A 17,026-nucleotide genomic window follows, 5' to 3' on the forward strand; every position below is an offset into this window, starting at 1 on the left:
GTGGTTAGAGCAGAGGGGTCGGAGTCAGGACTCCTGGGCCCTAGTCCTGGCTGCGGGAGGGCAGTGGTTGCAGTGGTTAGAGCAGAGGGGTCGGAGTCAGGACTCCTGGGCCCTAGTCCTGGCTGCGGGAGGGCAGTGGATGCAGTGGTTAGAGCAGAGGGGTCGGAGTCAGGACTCCTGGGCGCTAGTCCTGGCTGCGGGAGGGCAGTGGGTGCAGTGGTTAGAGCAGAGAGGTCGGAGTCAGGACTCCTGGGCCCTAGTCCTGGCTGCGGGAGGGCAGTGGTTGCAGTGGTTAGAGCAGAGGGGTCGGAGTCAGGACTCCTGGGCCCTAGTCCTGGCTGCGGGAGGGCAGTGGATGCAGTGGTTAGAGCAGAGGGGTCGGAGTCAGGACTCCTGGGCGCTAGTCCTGGCTGCGGGAGGGCAGTGGGTGCAGTGGTTAGAGCAGAGAGGTCGGAGTCAGGACTCCTGGGCCCTAGTCCTGGCTGCGGGAGGGCAGTGGTTGCAGTGGTTAGAGCAGAGGGGTCGGAGTCAGGACTCCTGGGCCCTAGTCCTGGCTGTGGGAGGGCAGTGGTTGCAGTGGTTAGAGCAGAGGGGTCGGAGTCAGGACTCCTGGGCCCTAGTCCTGGCTGCGGGAGGGCAGTGGTTGCAGTGGTTAGAGCAGAGGGGTCGGAGTCAGGACTCCTGGGCCCTAGTCCTGGCTGCGGGAGGGCAGTGGGTGCAGTGGTTAGAGCAGAGGGGTCGGAGTCAGGACTCCTGGGCCCTAGTCCTGGCTGCGGGAGGGCAGTGGGTGCAGTGGTTAGAGCAGAGGGGTCGGAGTCAGGACCTCTGGGCCCTAGTCCTGGCTGCGGGAGGGCAGTGGGTGCAGTGGTTAGAGCAGAGGGGTCGGAGTCAGGACTCCTGGGCCCTAGTCCTGGCTGCGGGAGGGCAGTGGGTGCAGTGGTTAGAGCAGAGGGGTCGGAGTCAGGACTCCTGGGCCCTCGTCCTGGCTGTGGGAGGGCAGTGGGTGCAGTGGTTAGAGCAGAGGGGTCGGAGTCAGGACTCCTGGGCCCTAGTCCTGGCTGCGGGAGGGCAGTGGATGCAGTGGTTAGAGCAGAGGGGTCGGAGTCAGGACTCCTGGGCCCTAGTCCTGGCTGCGGGAGGGCAGTGGTTGCAGTGGTTAGAGCAGAGGGGTCGGAGTCAGGACTCCTGGGCCCTAGTCCTGGCTGTGGGAGGGCAGTGGGTGCAGTGGTTAGAGCAGAGGGGTCGGAGTCAGGACTCCTGGGCCCTAGTCCTGGCTGCGGGAGGGCAGTGGGTGCAGTGGTTAGAGCAGAGGGGTCGGAGTCAGGACTCCTGGGCCCTAGTCCTGGCTGCGGGAGGGCAGTGGGTGCAGTGGTTAGAGCAGAGGGGTCGGAGTCAGGACTCCTGGGCCCTAGTCCTGGCTGCGGGAGGGCAGTGGTTGCAGTGGTTAGAGCAGAGGGGTCGGAGTCAGGACTCCTGGGCCCTAGTCCTGGCTGCGGGAGGGCAGTGGTTGCAGTGGTTAGAGCAGAGGGGTCGGAGTCAGGACTCCTGGGCCCGAGTCCTGGCTGCGGGAGGGCAGTGGATGCAGTGGTTAGAGCAGAGGGGTCGGAGTCAGGACTCCTGGGCCCTAGTCCTGGCTGCGGGAGGGCAGTGGGTGCAGTGGTTAGAGCAGAGAGGTCGGAGTCAGGACTCCTGGGCCCTAGTCCTGGCTGCGGGAGGGCAGTGGGTGCAGTGGTTAGAGGGCAGTGGTTGCAGTGGTTAGAGCAGAGGGGTCGGAGTCAGGACTCCTGGGCCCTAGTCCTGGCTGCGGGAGGGCAGTGGTTGCAGTGGTTAGAGCAGAGGGGTCGGAGTCAGGACTCCTGGGCCCTAGTCCTGGCTGCGGGAGGGCAGTGGATGCAGTGGTTAGAGCAGAGGGGTCGGAGTCAGGACTCCTGGGCCCTAGTCCTGGCTGCGGGAGGGCAGTGGATGCAGTGGTTAGAGCAGAGGGGTCGGAGTCAGGACTCCTGGGCCCTAGTCCTGGCTGCGGGAGGGCAGTGGGTGCAGTGGTTAGAGCAGAGAGGTCGGAGTCAGGACTCCTGGGCCCTAGTCCTGGCTGCGGGAGGGCAGTGGGTGCAGTGGTTAGAGCAGAGGGGTCGGAGTCAGGACCTCTGGGCCCTAGTCCTGGCTGCGGGAGGGCAGTGGGTGCAGTGGTTAGAGCAGAGGGGTCGGAGTCAGGACTCCTGGGCCCTAGTCCTGGCTGCGGGAGGGCAGTGGGTGCAGTGGTTAGAGCAGAGGGGTCGAGTCAGGACTCCTGGGCCCTAGTCCTGGCTGTGGGAGGGCAGTGGGTGCAGTGGTTAGAGCAGAGGGGTCGGAGTCAGGACTCCTGGGCCCTAGTCCTGGCTGCGGGAGGGCAGTGGGTGCAGTGGTTAGAGCAGAGGGGTCGGAGTCAGGACTCCTGGGCCCTAGTCCTGGCTGCGGGAGGGCAGTGGTTGCAGTGGTTAGAGCAGAGGGGTCGGAGTCAGGACTCCTGGGCCCGAGTCCTGGCTGCGGGAGGGCAGTGGGTGCAGTGGTTAGAGCAGAGAGGTCGGAGTCAGGACTCCTGGGCCCTAGTCCTGGCTGCGGGAGGGCAGTGGATGCAGTGGTTAGAGCAGAGGGGTCGGAGTCAGGACTCCTGGGCGCTAGTCCTGGCTGCGGGAGGGCAGTGGGTGCAGTGGTTAGAGCAGAGAGGTCGGAGTCAGGACTCCTGGGCCCTAGTCCTGGCTGCGGGAGGGCAGTGGTTGCAGTGGTTAGAGCAGAGGGGTCGGAGTCAGGACTCCTGGGCCCTAGTCCTGGCTGCGGGAGGGCAGTGGTTGCGGTGGTTAGAGCAGAGGGGTCGGAGTCAGGACTCCTGGGCCCTAGTCCTGGCTGCGGGAGGGCAGTGGGTGCAGTGGTTAGAGCAGAGGGTCGGAGTCAGGACTCCTGAGCCCTAGTCCTGGCTGCGGGAGGGCAGTGGGTGCAGTGGTTAGAGGGCAGTGGTTGCAGTGGTTAGAGCAGAGGGGTCGGAGTCAGGACTCCTGAGCCCTAGTCCTGGCTGCGGGAGGGCAGTGGGTGCAGTGGTTAGAGCAGAGGGGTCGGAGTCAGGACTCCTGGGCCCTAGTCCTGGCTGCGGGAGGGCAGTGGGTGCAGTGGTTAGAGCAGAGGGGTCGGAGTCAGGACTCCTGGGCCCTAGTCCTGGCTGCGGGAGGGCAGTGGGTGCAGTGGTTAGAGCAGAGGGGTCGGAGTCAGGACTCCTGGGCCCTAGTCCTGGCTGCGGGAGGGCAGTGGATGCAGTGGTTAGAGCAGAGGGGTCGGAGTCAGGACTCCTGGGCCCTAGTCCTGGCTGTGGGAGGGCAGTGGATGCAGTGGTTAGAGCAGAGGGGTCGGAGTCAGGACTCCTGGGCCCGAGTCCTGGCTGCGGCAGGGCAGTGGTTGCAGTGGTTAGAGCAGAGGGGTCGGAGTCAGGACTCCTGGGCCCTAGTCCTGGCTGCGGGAGGGCAGTGGGTGCAGTGGTTAGAGCAGAGGGGTCGGAGTCAGGACTCCTGGGCCCTAGTCCTGGCTGCGGGAGGGCAGTGGGTGCAGTGGTTAGAGCAGAGGGGTCGGAGTCAGGACTCCTGGGCCCTAGTCCTGGCTGCGGGAGGGCAGTGGTGCAGTGGTTAGAGCAGAGGGGTCGGAGTCAGGACCTCTGGGCCCTAGTCCTGGCTGCGGGAGGGCAGTGGGTGCAGTGGTTAGAGCAGAGGGGTCGGAGTCAGGACTCCTGGGCCCTAGTCCTGGCTGCGGGAGGGCAGTGGGTGCAGTGGTTAGAGCAGAGGGGTCGGAGTCAGGACTCCTGGGCCCTAGTCCTGGCTGCGGGAGGGCAGTGGTTGCAGTGGTTAGAGCAGAGGGGTCGGAGTCAGGACTCCTGGGCCCTAGTCCTGGCTGCGGGAGGGCAGTGGGTGCAGTGGTTAGAGCAGAGAGGTCGGAGTCAGGACTCCTGGGCCCTAGTCCTGGCTGCGGGAGGGCAGTGGGTGCAGTGGTTAGAGCAGAGGGGTCGGAGTCAGGACTCCTGGGCGCTAGTCCTGGCTGCGGGAGGGCAGTGGGTGCAGTGGTTAGAGCAGAGAGGGTCGGAGTCAGGACTCCTGGGCCCTAGTCCTGGCTGCGGGAGGGCAGTGGGTGCAGTGGTTAGAGCAGAGGGGTCGGAGTCAGGACTTCTGGGCCCTAGTCCTGGCTGCGGGAGGGCAGTGGGTGCAGTGGTTAGAGCAGAGAGGTCGGAGTCAGGACTCCTGGGCCCTAGTCCTGGCTGCGGGAGGGCAGTGGGTGCAGTGGTTAGAGCAGAGGGGTCGGAGTCAGGACTCTTGGGCCCTAGTCCTGGCTGCGGGAGGGCAGTGGGTGCAGTGGTTAGAGCAGAGGGGTCGGAGTCAGGACTCCTGGGCCCTAGTCCTGGCTGCGGGAGGGCAGTGGGTGCAGTGGTTAGAGCAGAGGGGTCGGAGTCAGGACTCCTGGGCCCTAGTCCTGGCTGCGGGAGGGCAGTGGTTGCAGTGGTTAGAGCAGAGGGGTCGGAAGTCAGGACTCCTGGGCCCTAGTCCTGGCTGCGGGAGGGCAGTGGGTGCAGTGGTTAGAGCAGAGGGGTCGGAGTCAGGACTCCTGGGCCCTAGTCCTGGCTGCGGGAGGGCAGTGTTGCAGTGGTTAGAGCAGAGGGGGTCGGAGTCAGGACTCCTGAGCCCTAGTCCTGGCTGCGGGAGGGCAGTGGGTGCAGTGGTTAGAGCAGAGGGGTCGGAGTCAGGACTCCTGGGCCCTAGTCCTGGCTGCGGCAGGGCAGTGGGTGCAGTGGTTAGAGCAGAGGGGTCGGAGTCAGGACTCCTGGGCCCTAGTCCTGGCTGCGGGAGGGCAGTGGGTGCAGTGGTTAGAGCAGAGGGGTCGGAGTCAGGACTCCTGGGCCCTAGTCCTGGCTGCGGGAGGGCAGTGGGTGCAGTGGTTAGAGCAGAGGGGTCGGAGTCAGGACTCCTGGGCCCTAGTCCTGGCTGCGGGAGGGCAGTGGATGCAGTGGTTAGAGCAGAGGGGTCGGAGTCAGGACTCCTGGGCCCTAGTCCTGGCTGCGGCAGGGCAGTGGGTGCAGTGGTTAGAGCAGAGGGTCGGAGTCAGGACTCCTGGGCCCTAGTCCTGGCTGCGGGAGGGCAGTGGGTGCAGTGGTTAGAGCAGAGGGGTCGGAGTCAGGACTCCTGGGCCCTAGTCCTGGCTGCGGGAGGGCAGTGGATGCAGTGGTTAGAGCAGAGGGGTCGGAGTCAGGACTCCTGGGCCCTAGTCCTGGCTGCGGGAGGGCAGTGGATGCAGTGGTTAGAGCAGAGGGGTCGGAGTCAGGACTCCTGGGCCCTAGTCCTGGCTGCGGCAGGGCAGTGGGTGCAGTGGTTAGAGCAGAGGGGTCGGAGTCAGGACTCCTGGGCCCTAGTCCTGGCTGCGGGAGGGCAGTGGATGCAGTGGTTAGAGCAGAGGGGTCGGAGTCAGGACTCCTGGGCCCTAGTCCTGGCTGCGGGAGGGCAGTGGGTGCAGTGGTTAGAGCAGAGAGGTCGGAGTCAGGACTCCTGGGCCCTAGTCCTGGCTGCGGGAGGGCAGTGGGTGCAGTGGTTAGAGCAGAGGGGTCGGAGTCAGGACTCCTGGGCCCTAGTCCTGGCTGCGGCAGGGCAGTGGGTGCAGTGGTTAGAGCAGAGGGGTCGGAGTCAGGACTCCTGGGCCCTAGTCCTGGCTGCGGGAGGGCAGTGGATGCAGTGGTTAGAGCAGAGGGGGTCGGAGTCAGGACTCCTGGGCCCTAGTCCTGGCTGCGGGAGGGCAGTGGGTGCAGTGGTTAGAGCAGAGGGGTCGGAGTCAGGACTCCTGGGCCCTAGTCCTGGCTGCGGGAGGGCAGTGGATGCAGTGGTTAGAGCAGAGGGGTCGGAGTCAGGACTCCTGGGCTCTAGTCCTGGCTGCGGGAGGGCAGTGGGTGCAGTGGTTAGAGCAGAGGGGTCGGAGTCAGGACTCCTGGGCCCGAGTCCTGGCTGCGGCAGGGCAGTGGGTGCAGTGGTTAGAGCAGAGGGGTCGGAGTCAGGACTCCTGGGCCCTAGTCCTGGCTGCGGGAGGGCAGTGGATGCAGTGGTTAGAGCAGAGGGGTCGGAGTCAGGACTCCTGGGCCCTAGTCCTGGCTGCGGGAGGGCAGTGGATGCAGTGGTTAGAGCAGAGGGGTCGGAGTCAGGACTCCTGGGCCCTAGTCCTGGCTGCGGGAGGGCAGTGGATGCAGTGGTTAGAGCAGAGGGGTCGGAGTCAGGACCTCTGGGCCCTAGTCCTGGCTGCGGGAGGGCAGTGGATGCAGTGGTTAGAGCAGAGGGGTCGGAGTCAGGACCTCTGGGCCCTAGTCCTGGCTGCGGGAGGGCAGTGGGTGCAGTGGTTAGAGCAGAGGGGTCGGAGTCAGGACTCCTGGGCCCGAGTCCTGGCTGCGGCAGGGCAGTGGGTGCAGTGGTTAGAGCAGAGGGGTCGGAGTCAGGACTCCTGGGCCCGAGTCCTGGCTGCGGGAGGGCAGTGGGTGCAGTGGTTAGAGCAGAGGGGTCGGAGTCAGGACTCCTGGGCCCTAGTCCTGGCTGCGGGAGGGCAGTGGGTGCAGTGGTTAGAGCAGAGGGGTCGGAGTTAGGACTCCTGGGCCCTAGTCCTGGCTGCGGGAGGGCAGTGGGTGCAGTGGTTAGAGCAGAGGGGTCGGAGTCAGGACTCCTGGGCCCTAGTCCTGGCTGCGGGAGGGCAGTGGGTGCAGTGGTTAGAGCAGAGGGGTCGGAGTCAGGACTCCTGGGCCCTAGTCCTGGCTGCGGGAGGGCAGTGGGTGCAGTGGTTAGAGCAGAGGGGTCGGAGTCAGGACTCCTGGGCCCTAGTCCTGGCTGCGGCAGGGCAGTGGGTGCAGTGGTTAGAGCAGAGGGGTCGGAGTCAGGACTCCTGGGCCCTAGTCCTGGCTGCGGGAGGGCAGTGGGTGCAGTGGTTAGAGCAGAGGGGTCGGAGTCAGGACTCCTGGGCCCTAGTCCTGGCTGCGGCAGGGCAGTGGGTGCAGTGGTTAGAGCAGAGGGGTCGGAGTCAGGATTCCTGGGCCCTAGTCCTGGCTGCGGGAGGGCAGTGGGTGCAGTGGTTAGAGCAGAGGGGTCGGAGTCAGGACTCCTGGGCCCTAGTCCTGGCTGCGGGAGGGCAGTGGGTGCAGTGGTTAGAGCAGAGGGGTCGGAGTCAGGACTCCTGGGCCCTAGTCCTGGCTGCGGGAGGGCAGTGGGTGCAGTGGTTAGAGCAGAGGGGTCGGAGTCAGGATTCCTGGGCCCCTAGTCCTGGCTGCGGGAGGGCAGTGGGTGCAGTGGTTAGAGCAGAGGGGTCGGAGTCAGGACTCCTGGGCCCCTAGTCCTGGCTGCGGGAGGGCAGTGGGTGCAGTGGTTAGAGCAGAGGGGTCGGAGTCAGGACTCCTGGGCCCTAGTCCTGGCTGCGGGAGGGCAGTGGGTGCAGTGGTTAGAGCAGAGGGGTCGGAGTCAGGACTCCTGGGCCCTAGTCCTGGCTGCGGGAGGGCAGTGGGTGCAGTGGTTAGAGCAGAGGGGTCGGAGTCAGGACTGGTGTGTGTGATCTTGAGCAGCAGCATTACATGGTTGTGTCTCAGTTTCCCCATCTGTGACATGGGTTTCGTGCTCTCTACCTGGCTGGTGTCGTGGGGGCCATTTAGGACTCTGTGAAACACCCCGCGCATTGCAGAGACGAGCAGCAGGTTTGTTCTCCTCAGGACAGCTGCTCCCAGCAGTGGTATTGTGCCCACTGGCAGCTGGTTCTGTGAGCTGCTCCTGCTCCGTGTATGCTGGCAGCCTGGGGCTGTCAGGGGCGCATCGCCATGGGGCTCTCAGCACTGCACAGCTTCGCCATTGCATCCGTTGCAGGTCCTGGTCTTGATCTCCAAGCTCTCAATGGGCCGGGCCCGGACCAGTAGCTGCAGGACCGTCTCTCCGTGGACCAAGAGGCAGCTGTGAGTGTTCGCAGCGGTTGAACTCTCAGCAGCAGTGGGTGACTGGTAGAGCAAGAGTCTTCAGATCAGGCTCCCAGGAGAGCTAGGAATGGCCACAAACCTGGGCCACCAGGGCCGAAGACCAGACCTGTCGGTTTACTGAGACTTAAAACCAAGGACGTACAAAGCAGCCTGTCTTCAGGGGCAGAGGTCACTGTTACATCACGTGCTGGGGCTGACCTGTTGGGCAAAGCACTCACGTAAACATCTGGCTAGACAGGCAGATGGACAGACTCATGAGAGTCATCGTGCAGAAGGCCTGGGTCTGGGGAATGTGCAGCTCTCACTCGCAGGGCACATGCCGCAGGGTTTAGTCCTGGATGAAAAGTGTCTCTGGGTTCCAAGAAGCAGGGACAGATGCCTTTAACAGCTGCTTCTGCTGCCCAGTGGCCCCTGGCCTCCGTGCTGCAGCCTGGTTGCAAGTGCTACTTAGCCGGACATACAGCCGGGGCCATGGGAGAACGCAAGAACGGCCACACTGGGTCAGACCAAAGGTCCATCCAGCCTGGTGTCCTCTCTGCCGACTGGCCAATGCCAGGTGCCCCAGAGGGAGTGAACCTAACAGGTAATGATCAAGTGATCTCTCTCCTGCCGTCCATCCCCACCCTCTGACAAACAGAGGCTAGGGACACCATTCCTTGCCCATCCTGGCTTATAGCCATTAATGGGAGGAGAGCTACATGCACGTGCAGGGGGTTTATTAGACACTGGCCTGTCGTCTCCTGCTCTGTCATGACACGTCCGGCCCTGTGATGTCATGTGCAGGGATAACGGGAGCAAATGACTCTGCTCTGCTCCAAGCCTGGCTTTTCTAAGCTCCCTCCAGCTTGTAAAGTGGACTCCTTGGCCAGACCAAGCTGCGTGCGTCCTGCCAGCTCTCTTCTTTCAGAGGATCAGCATGGTGCCGGCATGCGAGCAGTGTTCGGGTGGCACTGCATGGGCAATGTGTTCCTGTGGGCGAGTGATGGGATGGTGCTGCCATGGGTGGTGTCTTCCCATGGGGCAGCACGGCCATGGTGCTGTGGTTGCGTGGGCCAGTGTCACTGTGGGGGATCATCACATCTTTGCCGCAGACTCCAGCATGTCTCCTGAATGCAGCATGGTGGGGCAGCTGGAGGGCTTGATGTTGTGTGCTGTACTCTGCAGGGCCTGTAATGGACCCTCATTAAACGGGACATTTCCCAGTTACGATCTGAATTTCTCTCCATCCCACACGATTGCTGTTCTGGTGTTTTTATGCCTGTCGTTGGAAGGGTTTTATGCTGGGAAGGTGCAGGAGGGTGGAGTGGGAGGCATGCTGCAGGGGTGGGTGGAAAGAGGAGGCGGGAGCGAATATTACACAGAGCGTTTGGGTGATGGGCAGGGGAGAGCCAGACGGAGAGGGAGGGTGAATGGGAGGCACAGAGAGAGCCTGTCATGGAAATGTTATTGCGGTGTTTCTAAGCAGTCGTTCATTAAGCTAGGCAGTGAACTAGTATCACCTCGGGGTAGCCTGGACATGCCTGGCAGGGATACACAGTAACTACTGCAGACAGCAAAGCATAAATAAGCTGGCTCAAACCAGCCCATCTCTGAGAGCTGATGATGGGAATTCCTGGGTTAGTGGCATTGCCACGGCTCTGAGGAGGAGGCCTGAGACCGATCAAAGTGGCTACATAACTGCTCATTTTCTCCGGGGACAGCAGGAAGGGGCAGATCCGTGTAAATAGGAGTGAAAGCTGCCCTGCTAACTCCATGCGCTTATGACTCCTGGCAGGATCAGGGCTGGAATGGCCTCTGGGCTCTGCCCCCAGGGGCTTGGATTTTGGCAATGTCACCAGTTGGGTGGGCGTTTCTGCCAGTGAGTTACCTCGCACCTGGGTGGCTTTCCATTCACTTTGCTCTGTTACAACCAGGGTGTCACTGACTGATGTGTTTCACCCATTCAGGCTTTTTCTTAGCCAGAACTGATGTTGCTCCAGGGTGTTGGATGAAGTATTTATAGGGATTTGGGTATTTTGCCAGGTAACAGTATTCGGAATCTGGTTCTCTACACTGCCTGGACAAGCAGCGATTGCGTACTGAATAGCCAGGAGACCTGGGTACGTATATTCCTCACATAGGTGCAGCTAGAGCCAAAGTTTTGTGGTTATTGTTGAGTTAATATAGCAAGGCATGTGGCATCATGGGAACATAAGGATTGCCAGATCAGAACCATGGCCCATTTAATCCAGTCTCCTGTCCCTGACATCAGCCAGCTCCAGATCCATCACAGGAAGTGAAACTGCCTTGTGGGGAAGTAAAACCCCAACCCAGTGCCCAGGGAAGTCAGTTGGAGTCCGCGGAGCAGGCTGTAATGGAATACGCCACTGTGGGGTGTCTCTACCTTGCCCTGAGGCCTTGGAGCAGGAGAGGTTAGATTCCTCTCTTTTCTTTAACCCTTCTCAACTAGATGTCCTCATTATCCATATAAATGGTCAGTCCTCTGTGAGCCCTGTGTAGCCCTTAGCCCCAACAGTGGCAGAGAGTCCCCCAGGTTCATTAGCTATCCTATGCCTGTGACATTGCATTCCATATGCTTTATGGAAATATGCTTATGAATATGACATAACTGGAATATGCTTTATGCTGAATACCCCTTGTATGGTGTGATTAGAAAGCTTGTAGAAAGCTCTACTAAGTGTGTTCATCCTATTTGTTTGCATGTATTATTTCCATATCTGGAGTTAGGAGAATAAGATATAAACTTGTATCACTGATGTAAACATATTAAGTGGAGGCTGTGACGTTATTGACGTGAACTGTGACCATATAGATCATTGTTGCAACCGGGGTCCTATGGTTGCACCAGGTCTTGTACAGAGGAGGTCAAGTGGGGTGTCTATGGAAAGACTGTAGTTTGCTGGTTATGATTATGCTGTCACAGAGGCCATTAAGGGTGCTCCAGAAACAATTAGTTGTAAATGGCCTTAGTTACTTGAAAGCCTCCCTGTCGGGGAATGGAGGCTAGGGGTCTTGCGGTGACATGTGACCGTGTCACCTGATACTGGAATCCATCTTAAATCTGGTACTTTTCCATTTAGAATGAGCAGTGGGGACCCAGAGAGACAAAAGATTCCTGCCTTGTACCAAAGCTATAAAAGGGGTGGAGCAGGACAAAGGAGGCAGCCAGTCATGAGAAAATCCCTGCTTTCCACCGGAGATGTCTGCTGGAACTAACAAGGATTGTACCAGGGGAAAGGATTGGGCCCAGACGGGGAAAGGAGGATTTTCCTAGTCTGTGAAAGAAGCTTATTGGAACATCTCTGAGAGTGAGATTTACCTGTAATCAGTCCCTTAATGTATTAGGCTTAGACTTGCGTGTTTTTGCTTTATTTGGCTTGGTCACTTACTTTGCTCTGTCTGTTATTACTTGGAACCACTTAAATCCTACTTTTTATACTTAATAAAATCACTTTTGTTTATTAGTAAATCCAGAGTAAGTGATTAATACCTGGGAGAGCAAACAACTGTGCATATCTCTATATCAATGTTATAGAGGGTGAACAATTTACTAATTTACCCTGTATAAGCTTTATACAGAGTAAAACGGATTTATTTTGGGTTTGGAGCCCATTGGAAACTGGGTGTCAGGGTGCTGGTGAGCAGTGTTTGGATAAAGTCTGCAGCTTTGGGGATGTAGCCTAGACCCTGAGTCTGTGTTGCAGCAGGCTGGCGTGTCTGGCTCAACAAGGCAGAGTTCTGGAGTCCCAAGCTGGCAGGGAAAAGGGTCTCAGAGGTAATTTCAGCATATCAGGTGACAGTCCCAAGGGGATCCCTGTGACTGAACCCGTCACAATGTCTGTGATCAGTTCATATCTTTTCCCCATCCTCCAGTCCGCCTGTGGGAGGAGGGGCTTAGGGTGGCTGCACTGCAGCACTGGTCTGGTCCAGCGTGGAAGCGCCTTGGTTTCTGGGTGGGTGTACGTTGGTGCCCGCGTTCTCTGCTGTAGATATGCTGGGTGGCCTCGCGCTGCCATAGCAGGATGCTGTATCAAGTATTGTCTTCCCCCAAGGGTTTCTTCAGGCAGGAGGAACATCTCCTTCCCTCCCTCTCTGTGCTCGCCTCCATCGCCCTCCCGCCCTTCCCTCCCTGGCACCCGGTTCTCACGTCCTGGGGTCCTGCTTTCGTCAAATTGAACATGATGTCAAATTAGAGCCATCACAGGGACGGTCAGAGTGAAGCACCCTGGTTAATGAGACAGCGTTGGAAATCAATAACTTAATTGCAACCATTTGATGGACTTTTATCCAATTTACACTTCTCCGGCCCTGCTACGTGTGGTGCATGAGGACGCCACTGGCATGTCTGGGTCGGAGAGAGGCAGGGAGCAGGCGGGATGGCAGTTCTGTTCCCCCCGCATGTCTCTGTGCTAAAGCATGCTGCCTGCTGTGGAAGATGCTGGAGCAGCAGCCCTAGGGTCTGAAGCCCCTACTCAGCCCCAGGACACAGCCCAGGCAGCAGCCATGTTCTCACCCTTGCTCTGGGGGACCCCCTTAGGCTGAGGGAGGGGCCCAGCCTCCATGACCCCTTCGATCCTGGCAGTATTGCCAAGAAGGGGGCAGTTGGGATGGTGATGCCTGTTCCCCTAGAAACCAGGGGGAGACCCACACAGAACAGTCACCCCATCTGGGAAGAGCGTCCAGCAGCTCCCACCTTCTGCTGGGCTTAGCCCAGGGGCCTAGTGGTGAAAGGTATCGCATCCCATTACCAGTCTCAGAGCCCTCCCACAGCCCAGCCCCTCTCAGCCTTACACAGGCAGAGGAGAGCGTTCGCTAGGATCAGAGATTGCAAGGCCAGAGGGGACCTCCTGCAGACACAGCCCCTGCCTGGAGGGCCCTGCCTGCCTCAGGTTCCCTCCTTTGAAGTCCCCAGAAATAGTCGGAAGTACCTTCCAAGTATAAATATAGCCCCTAGGGGGTCACCCGTGCACATAAATCACAACAAAAGTCTCAACTATAGCCCAGAATTCCCTTGGCATAGTCCAAACAGCACATGCAACATGCAGCCCTGGCGTCTCTCTGTAGGCCACGGCTCTCCTGTCCTTCTGCCAGGACAGCCACCCCAGCCCTGCCAGCAAGAGTGGCACCCAGCTCTCCCTAGGGGAATCCCCACTCTGCTGGCAGCTCATCTGAACCAGGGGAGCATCCCTCACTCCCCCGCCACCCTCAGGGTTGCTCTACGTCCAACTCTCTCACCCTGGAGACGTCAGCAGGTCAGCTCTGCTGCTCCCCTGCCTTTGGCCCTTTCTGGCCTTTGGCTTTGACTCTGGCTTAGAGCCAGCAGGCATCTCTCTCTGATGCTCCTTCTCCACCCTGAGTGTCTGGTTTACGGACAGCAGTCAGCAAACCCTTCTTGCTGTTCTCCTGCCTTCAGTTCGGTCTCCCCCAGGTCCTGACAGTCTCTGCCAGTTCCTGACTCCCAATCTGGCAGCTCTCTCCCTGTCTCTGCTTTGCCCTGGTCCTTTATAGCCCCCAGGTGCTGCCCCTCCCTCCTAATTGGCCAAATAGGAACACTGTCCTGGCACAGGGGCCCTGGGATAACAGGCCGCAGGGCGGTCCTGAGTTAATTCCTGTGTGAACTAGAGCAGATTTCTTAGAAACACATCCAGTCTGGATTTAAAAATGGTCAGTGATGGGAGAATCCACCAGGACTTTTGGGAAGTTGTTCCACTGGTTAGTTACCTTCCTTTTAAGTATTTATGCCTCATTTCCAGTTCGAATTTGTCTAGAGTCAACTTCCAGCCCCTGGATCATGTTAGGCCTTTGTCTGCTAGATGGGAGACCCTCCCGCCTCTTATCAAATGTTTGTTCCCCAGTTAGGTCCTTATAGGCTGTAATCAAGTCATCCAGTAACCTTCTCTTTGATCAGCAAAACAGATTGAGCTCCTTGCGTCTCTCACTATGAGACAGGTTTTCTAATCCTTTATCATTCTCATGGCTCTTCTCTGCACCCTCTCCAGTTTATCAGCAGCCTTTAGTCGTGGACACCAGAACTGGGCACAATCTGCCAAAGGCTCCTGGAGAAAGGAATAGCCAGCCATCTCCCCTGTAACCTGTCCTACTGGGGGTGGGGGTGTTATCCCAGCATAGGTTCTCTGCTCCTAATCCTTGGCTGTGTCAGCCTCTGTGCTCTGTTACCAACCCGTGCCCGGTCAGCCCCAGGGGAACCCAGGCTTGAAGGTCTGAGGCCCAGCTGGTTCAGGCTTGTTTTTCTTGTTGTTTCTGCCCTGTCCTGTTGTGCAGGCACATCCGTGATGAAGGTGATGGCATCAGATGCCGATGACCCCACGTACGGCAGCAGTGCCAGGGTGGTGTACAGTGTACTGGAAGGGGAGCAGCACTTCACAGTGGACAGTAAAACAGGTGAGTGCCCATCTGCTAGGCGGGGAGGAAGAGACCGTCATGCCAGCCATCGGGCCGCTGTCAGCAGTTCTGACACGAGCTTGGAATATTGGAGCCAGGATGAGGGGTAGAGGCTGCCTGTCAAGACAAGCATTTGTACCCGCTCACCTCCTCGCTATCAGAGCAAGTGAGGCCGAGTGAACCACTGAGCTGGAGAGAGCCAAGTGCCACCCTGTAACAGGTCCACGTTGTTCAGGGCAGACTGCGGTTGTCTTTCCTGCTTGCACTCGCTGGCGGCAGCAGCAGCGTCTGTGCACTGTATCCCAAGCAGTAAAGCACCCTTAGGTGCCAAAAAATCTCAGGGTGCGAGGTTTAAATCCTACCAGAGGGGCTTTACCAACGGCTGCATTGCTGTCACCCTGGCTTTGATTAAAGGTAACACTTTAAATTAAGGATCAGTTTATAAATGTTCTATTAATATTTAATGAGTGAACAGCGGAAGCTGCTCCATTTCTTAACTTAGAATAAAGCCCGTTATAAAACGCGTCTGTAATAAACCCCTAGCAGGTGGTGCTGTGACAAGCTGGTATAAAGTACGTTGTCCCCAGGAGCTAGTGGGGTGTGTATTGGCATCTCCTCCTGATGGTGGAAGTCCCATTAGCGTTAATGGTTATGGAGGAGGGACGAGGCTTCATTGGCAATAGCAGATTTTAAGGTACAAACCCTGCAATCAAGTGCCAGGAATCCAGCAAATGATAATAGAAGGGCTAGTGCCCTGGGCAGCTGCAGTTCATACACTATGGCTTGTTATAGTTCCCACAATACATGATAGTGAAGAACCCCTTTTTGCTTTGACCTGCTTCTCTGCTGTTTGTTGCTCTCATGCACCCACAGGAGCAAACACACACTCGCACCCCCCACAAACGAACGCGCTCACACATGTTGTTCAGATTCCCTGTCTCTTCCTTGTTGCTCGTCACAAGTGGCTCTTCCTCTCCCCCCGTGTGAGAATATCTTGTGAGGGTATTTGGAGATATCCGAGTCAGTGTGCATGTGGGCGGGTGCTTGCACGTTCAGGTACGGGATGTAAAAAGTGCATGGTGGTTTCTGGGTGTGCTTAGTGTTCCTGCCCATTTCCAGCTGACGCATTCAGCAGCTAATCAGACTGAGAGCACCGCGGGGCAGAGAATGGGTCTTGTTATGGGTATGGCTGCACAGAAGCTGGGAGAAGTATGGTAATTCCCAGCCTGGGTGGATGCACAGGCCCTAGCTCTGAGTGGGAAATAGCAGTGTGGCCACAGTGGCTGGGGTAGCTGCCCGAGTGTGTCGCTAGGGTCTCCAACGGGATTGTGCTTGGGTCGCCAGCTGGAGCCACTGCAGCCACACTCCCACTGTTAGCATGTGTCCGTCTATCTGACGTGGGAATTATACATCCCAGCTGCGGTGTAGATGTACCCTATGTGTGTGGTTGTCCCTAGCACACTGTGTCCTACCATAATGCACACTACGAATAATACCACTTCCTGGGCATTACTTGCTAACCAAGCTGAATGCTGCATCTCCAGTGTGCAAGGATATTAGCGATCTGCTGCCTTCTGAAGTCTGTTCTGGGAACGAGCGGCTAAACAGCCAACGCTGAGGGCAAGGGCCATGTGGAGCATGGTATACACCTGGGCGCTGCTGAGTTCCCAGAGTGTCCCCATGGTTTCCACTGGAATGCAGGGCTTGTGGAATGGTGAGTAAGGGAGGGAGCTCTGTGCCACACCTGAGAGCAGGCCCTGGTTTCTGTGCTGTTAGCTGGAGGTAGACAGAGCGTAACTGATGTTTTGAACGCCACTCAGTTTTACAAGAACAACGCACCACTTGTGTTTTGTAGGAGCCAAATTTCATCCACACGTTGAAACTAAGCCTGCAAGTTTTGTGTGCTTGGACCAGGTCTCCACCCTGCATGGGCAAGGACTGTAAGGCCAGTTAAAAAGGCGCAGAGCTGGTGTTCTGCATGCACAAAACTTGCAGGTGCCATTTCCGCTGACAGCTTTGAAAACATCCCATTTTGGTAGTGGCTGAAGTGGTGACTCTGTAGAGCGAGTAAAGCTTTCTAGGAGGCTTTGGGTGAAAGACATGAACGTGAGTCTGAGCAATTAGCGTATAAAGAGCCAGGCCCATTGGCCATTCCATCTGGGTTCTGAGAGTGACTTTCTGGTGCAGCGTCAGGGGTGTCTTTCCTCCTCGTCACGGCCACTGCACGTCTCTGCCAGCTCAGTGACCCGGGATGTTGTGCTGTGCTGGGTGGTGAATAGCCAGGGGACCTAGTAACAGCAAGGCACAATGGAGCAGGAGCAGTACAAGGAAACACTGTTTAACAGCACGTCTGTACAGCACTAGCCCTGCCTAGAATCGCTTCCCTAGCAGGTGCTCAGGGAGCCTTTTATTCTGATGTAGCTGTTTGTAAACAGTAATTTCAGCCATTGGCAGTGAGGTTTTAGCACCTTCTGTCGCTGAGGCGCAGGCTCTGGGTTCTTGTCATTCTTAGTGCCAGGAGGGAACATTTCCCTGCAAACAGAGAGGGGATGGGGAGCTGCAGGCTGGCCATGGAGTGAGAGGAACAGGCTGAGGAATGAAAGGGCCGGTGCCGGGGATGAACCCGGGCTCTGT

General features: G+C 58.5%; 1 protein-coding gene across 6 annotated transcripts in view; it reads left to right on the plus strand.

The window, feature by feature from the left end:
* Positions 1–17,026, plus strand: part of CDH22 (cadherin 22) — a 187,503-nt gene that overhangs the window by 85,643 nt on the left and 84,834 nt on the right. For 4 of the 6 annotated variants that reach the window (XM_037915917.2, XM_043527104.1, XM_043527103.1 and 1 more), the window contains one exon: positions 14,273–14,392. The exons of 1 other annotated variant lie outside the window; for it this stretch is intronic. In XM_037915917.2, the coding sequence (XP_037771845.1) occupies positions 14,273–14,392 (120 nt within the window). Of the gene's footprint in view, positions 1–10,036; positions 10,090–14,272; positions 14,393–17,026 lie in introns of those variants that run through there. One more of the 6 variants, XM_037915921.2, reaches the window with a different exon arrangement.

This window comes from Chelonia mydas, chromosome 13, assembly GCF_015237465.2.
Source record: "Chelonia mydas isolate rCheMyd1 chromosome 13, rCheMyd1.pri.v2, whole genome shotgun sequence".
Lineage (NCBI taxonomy): Eukaryota > Metazoa > Chordata > Testudines > Cheloniidae > Chelonia > Chelonia mydas.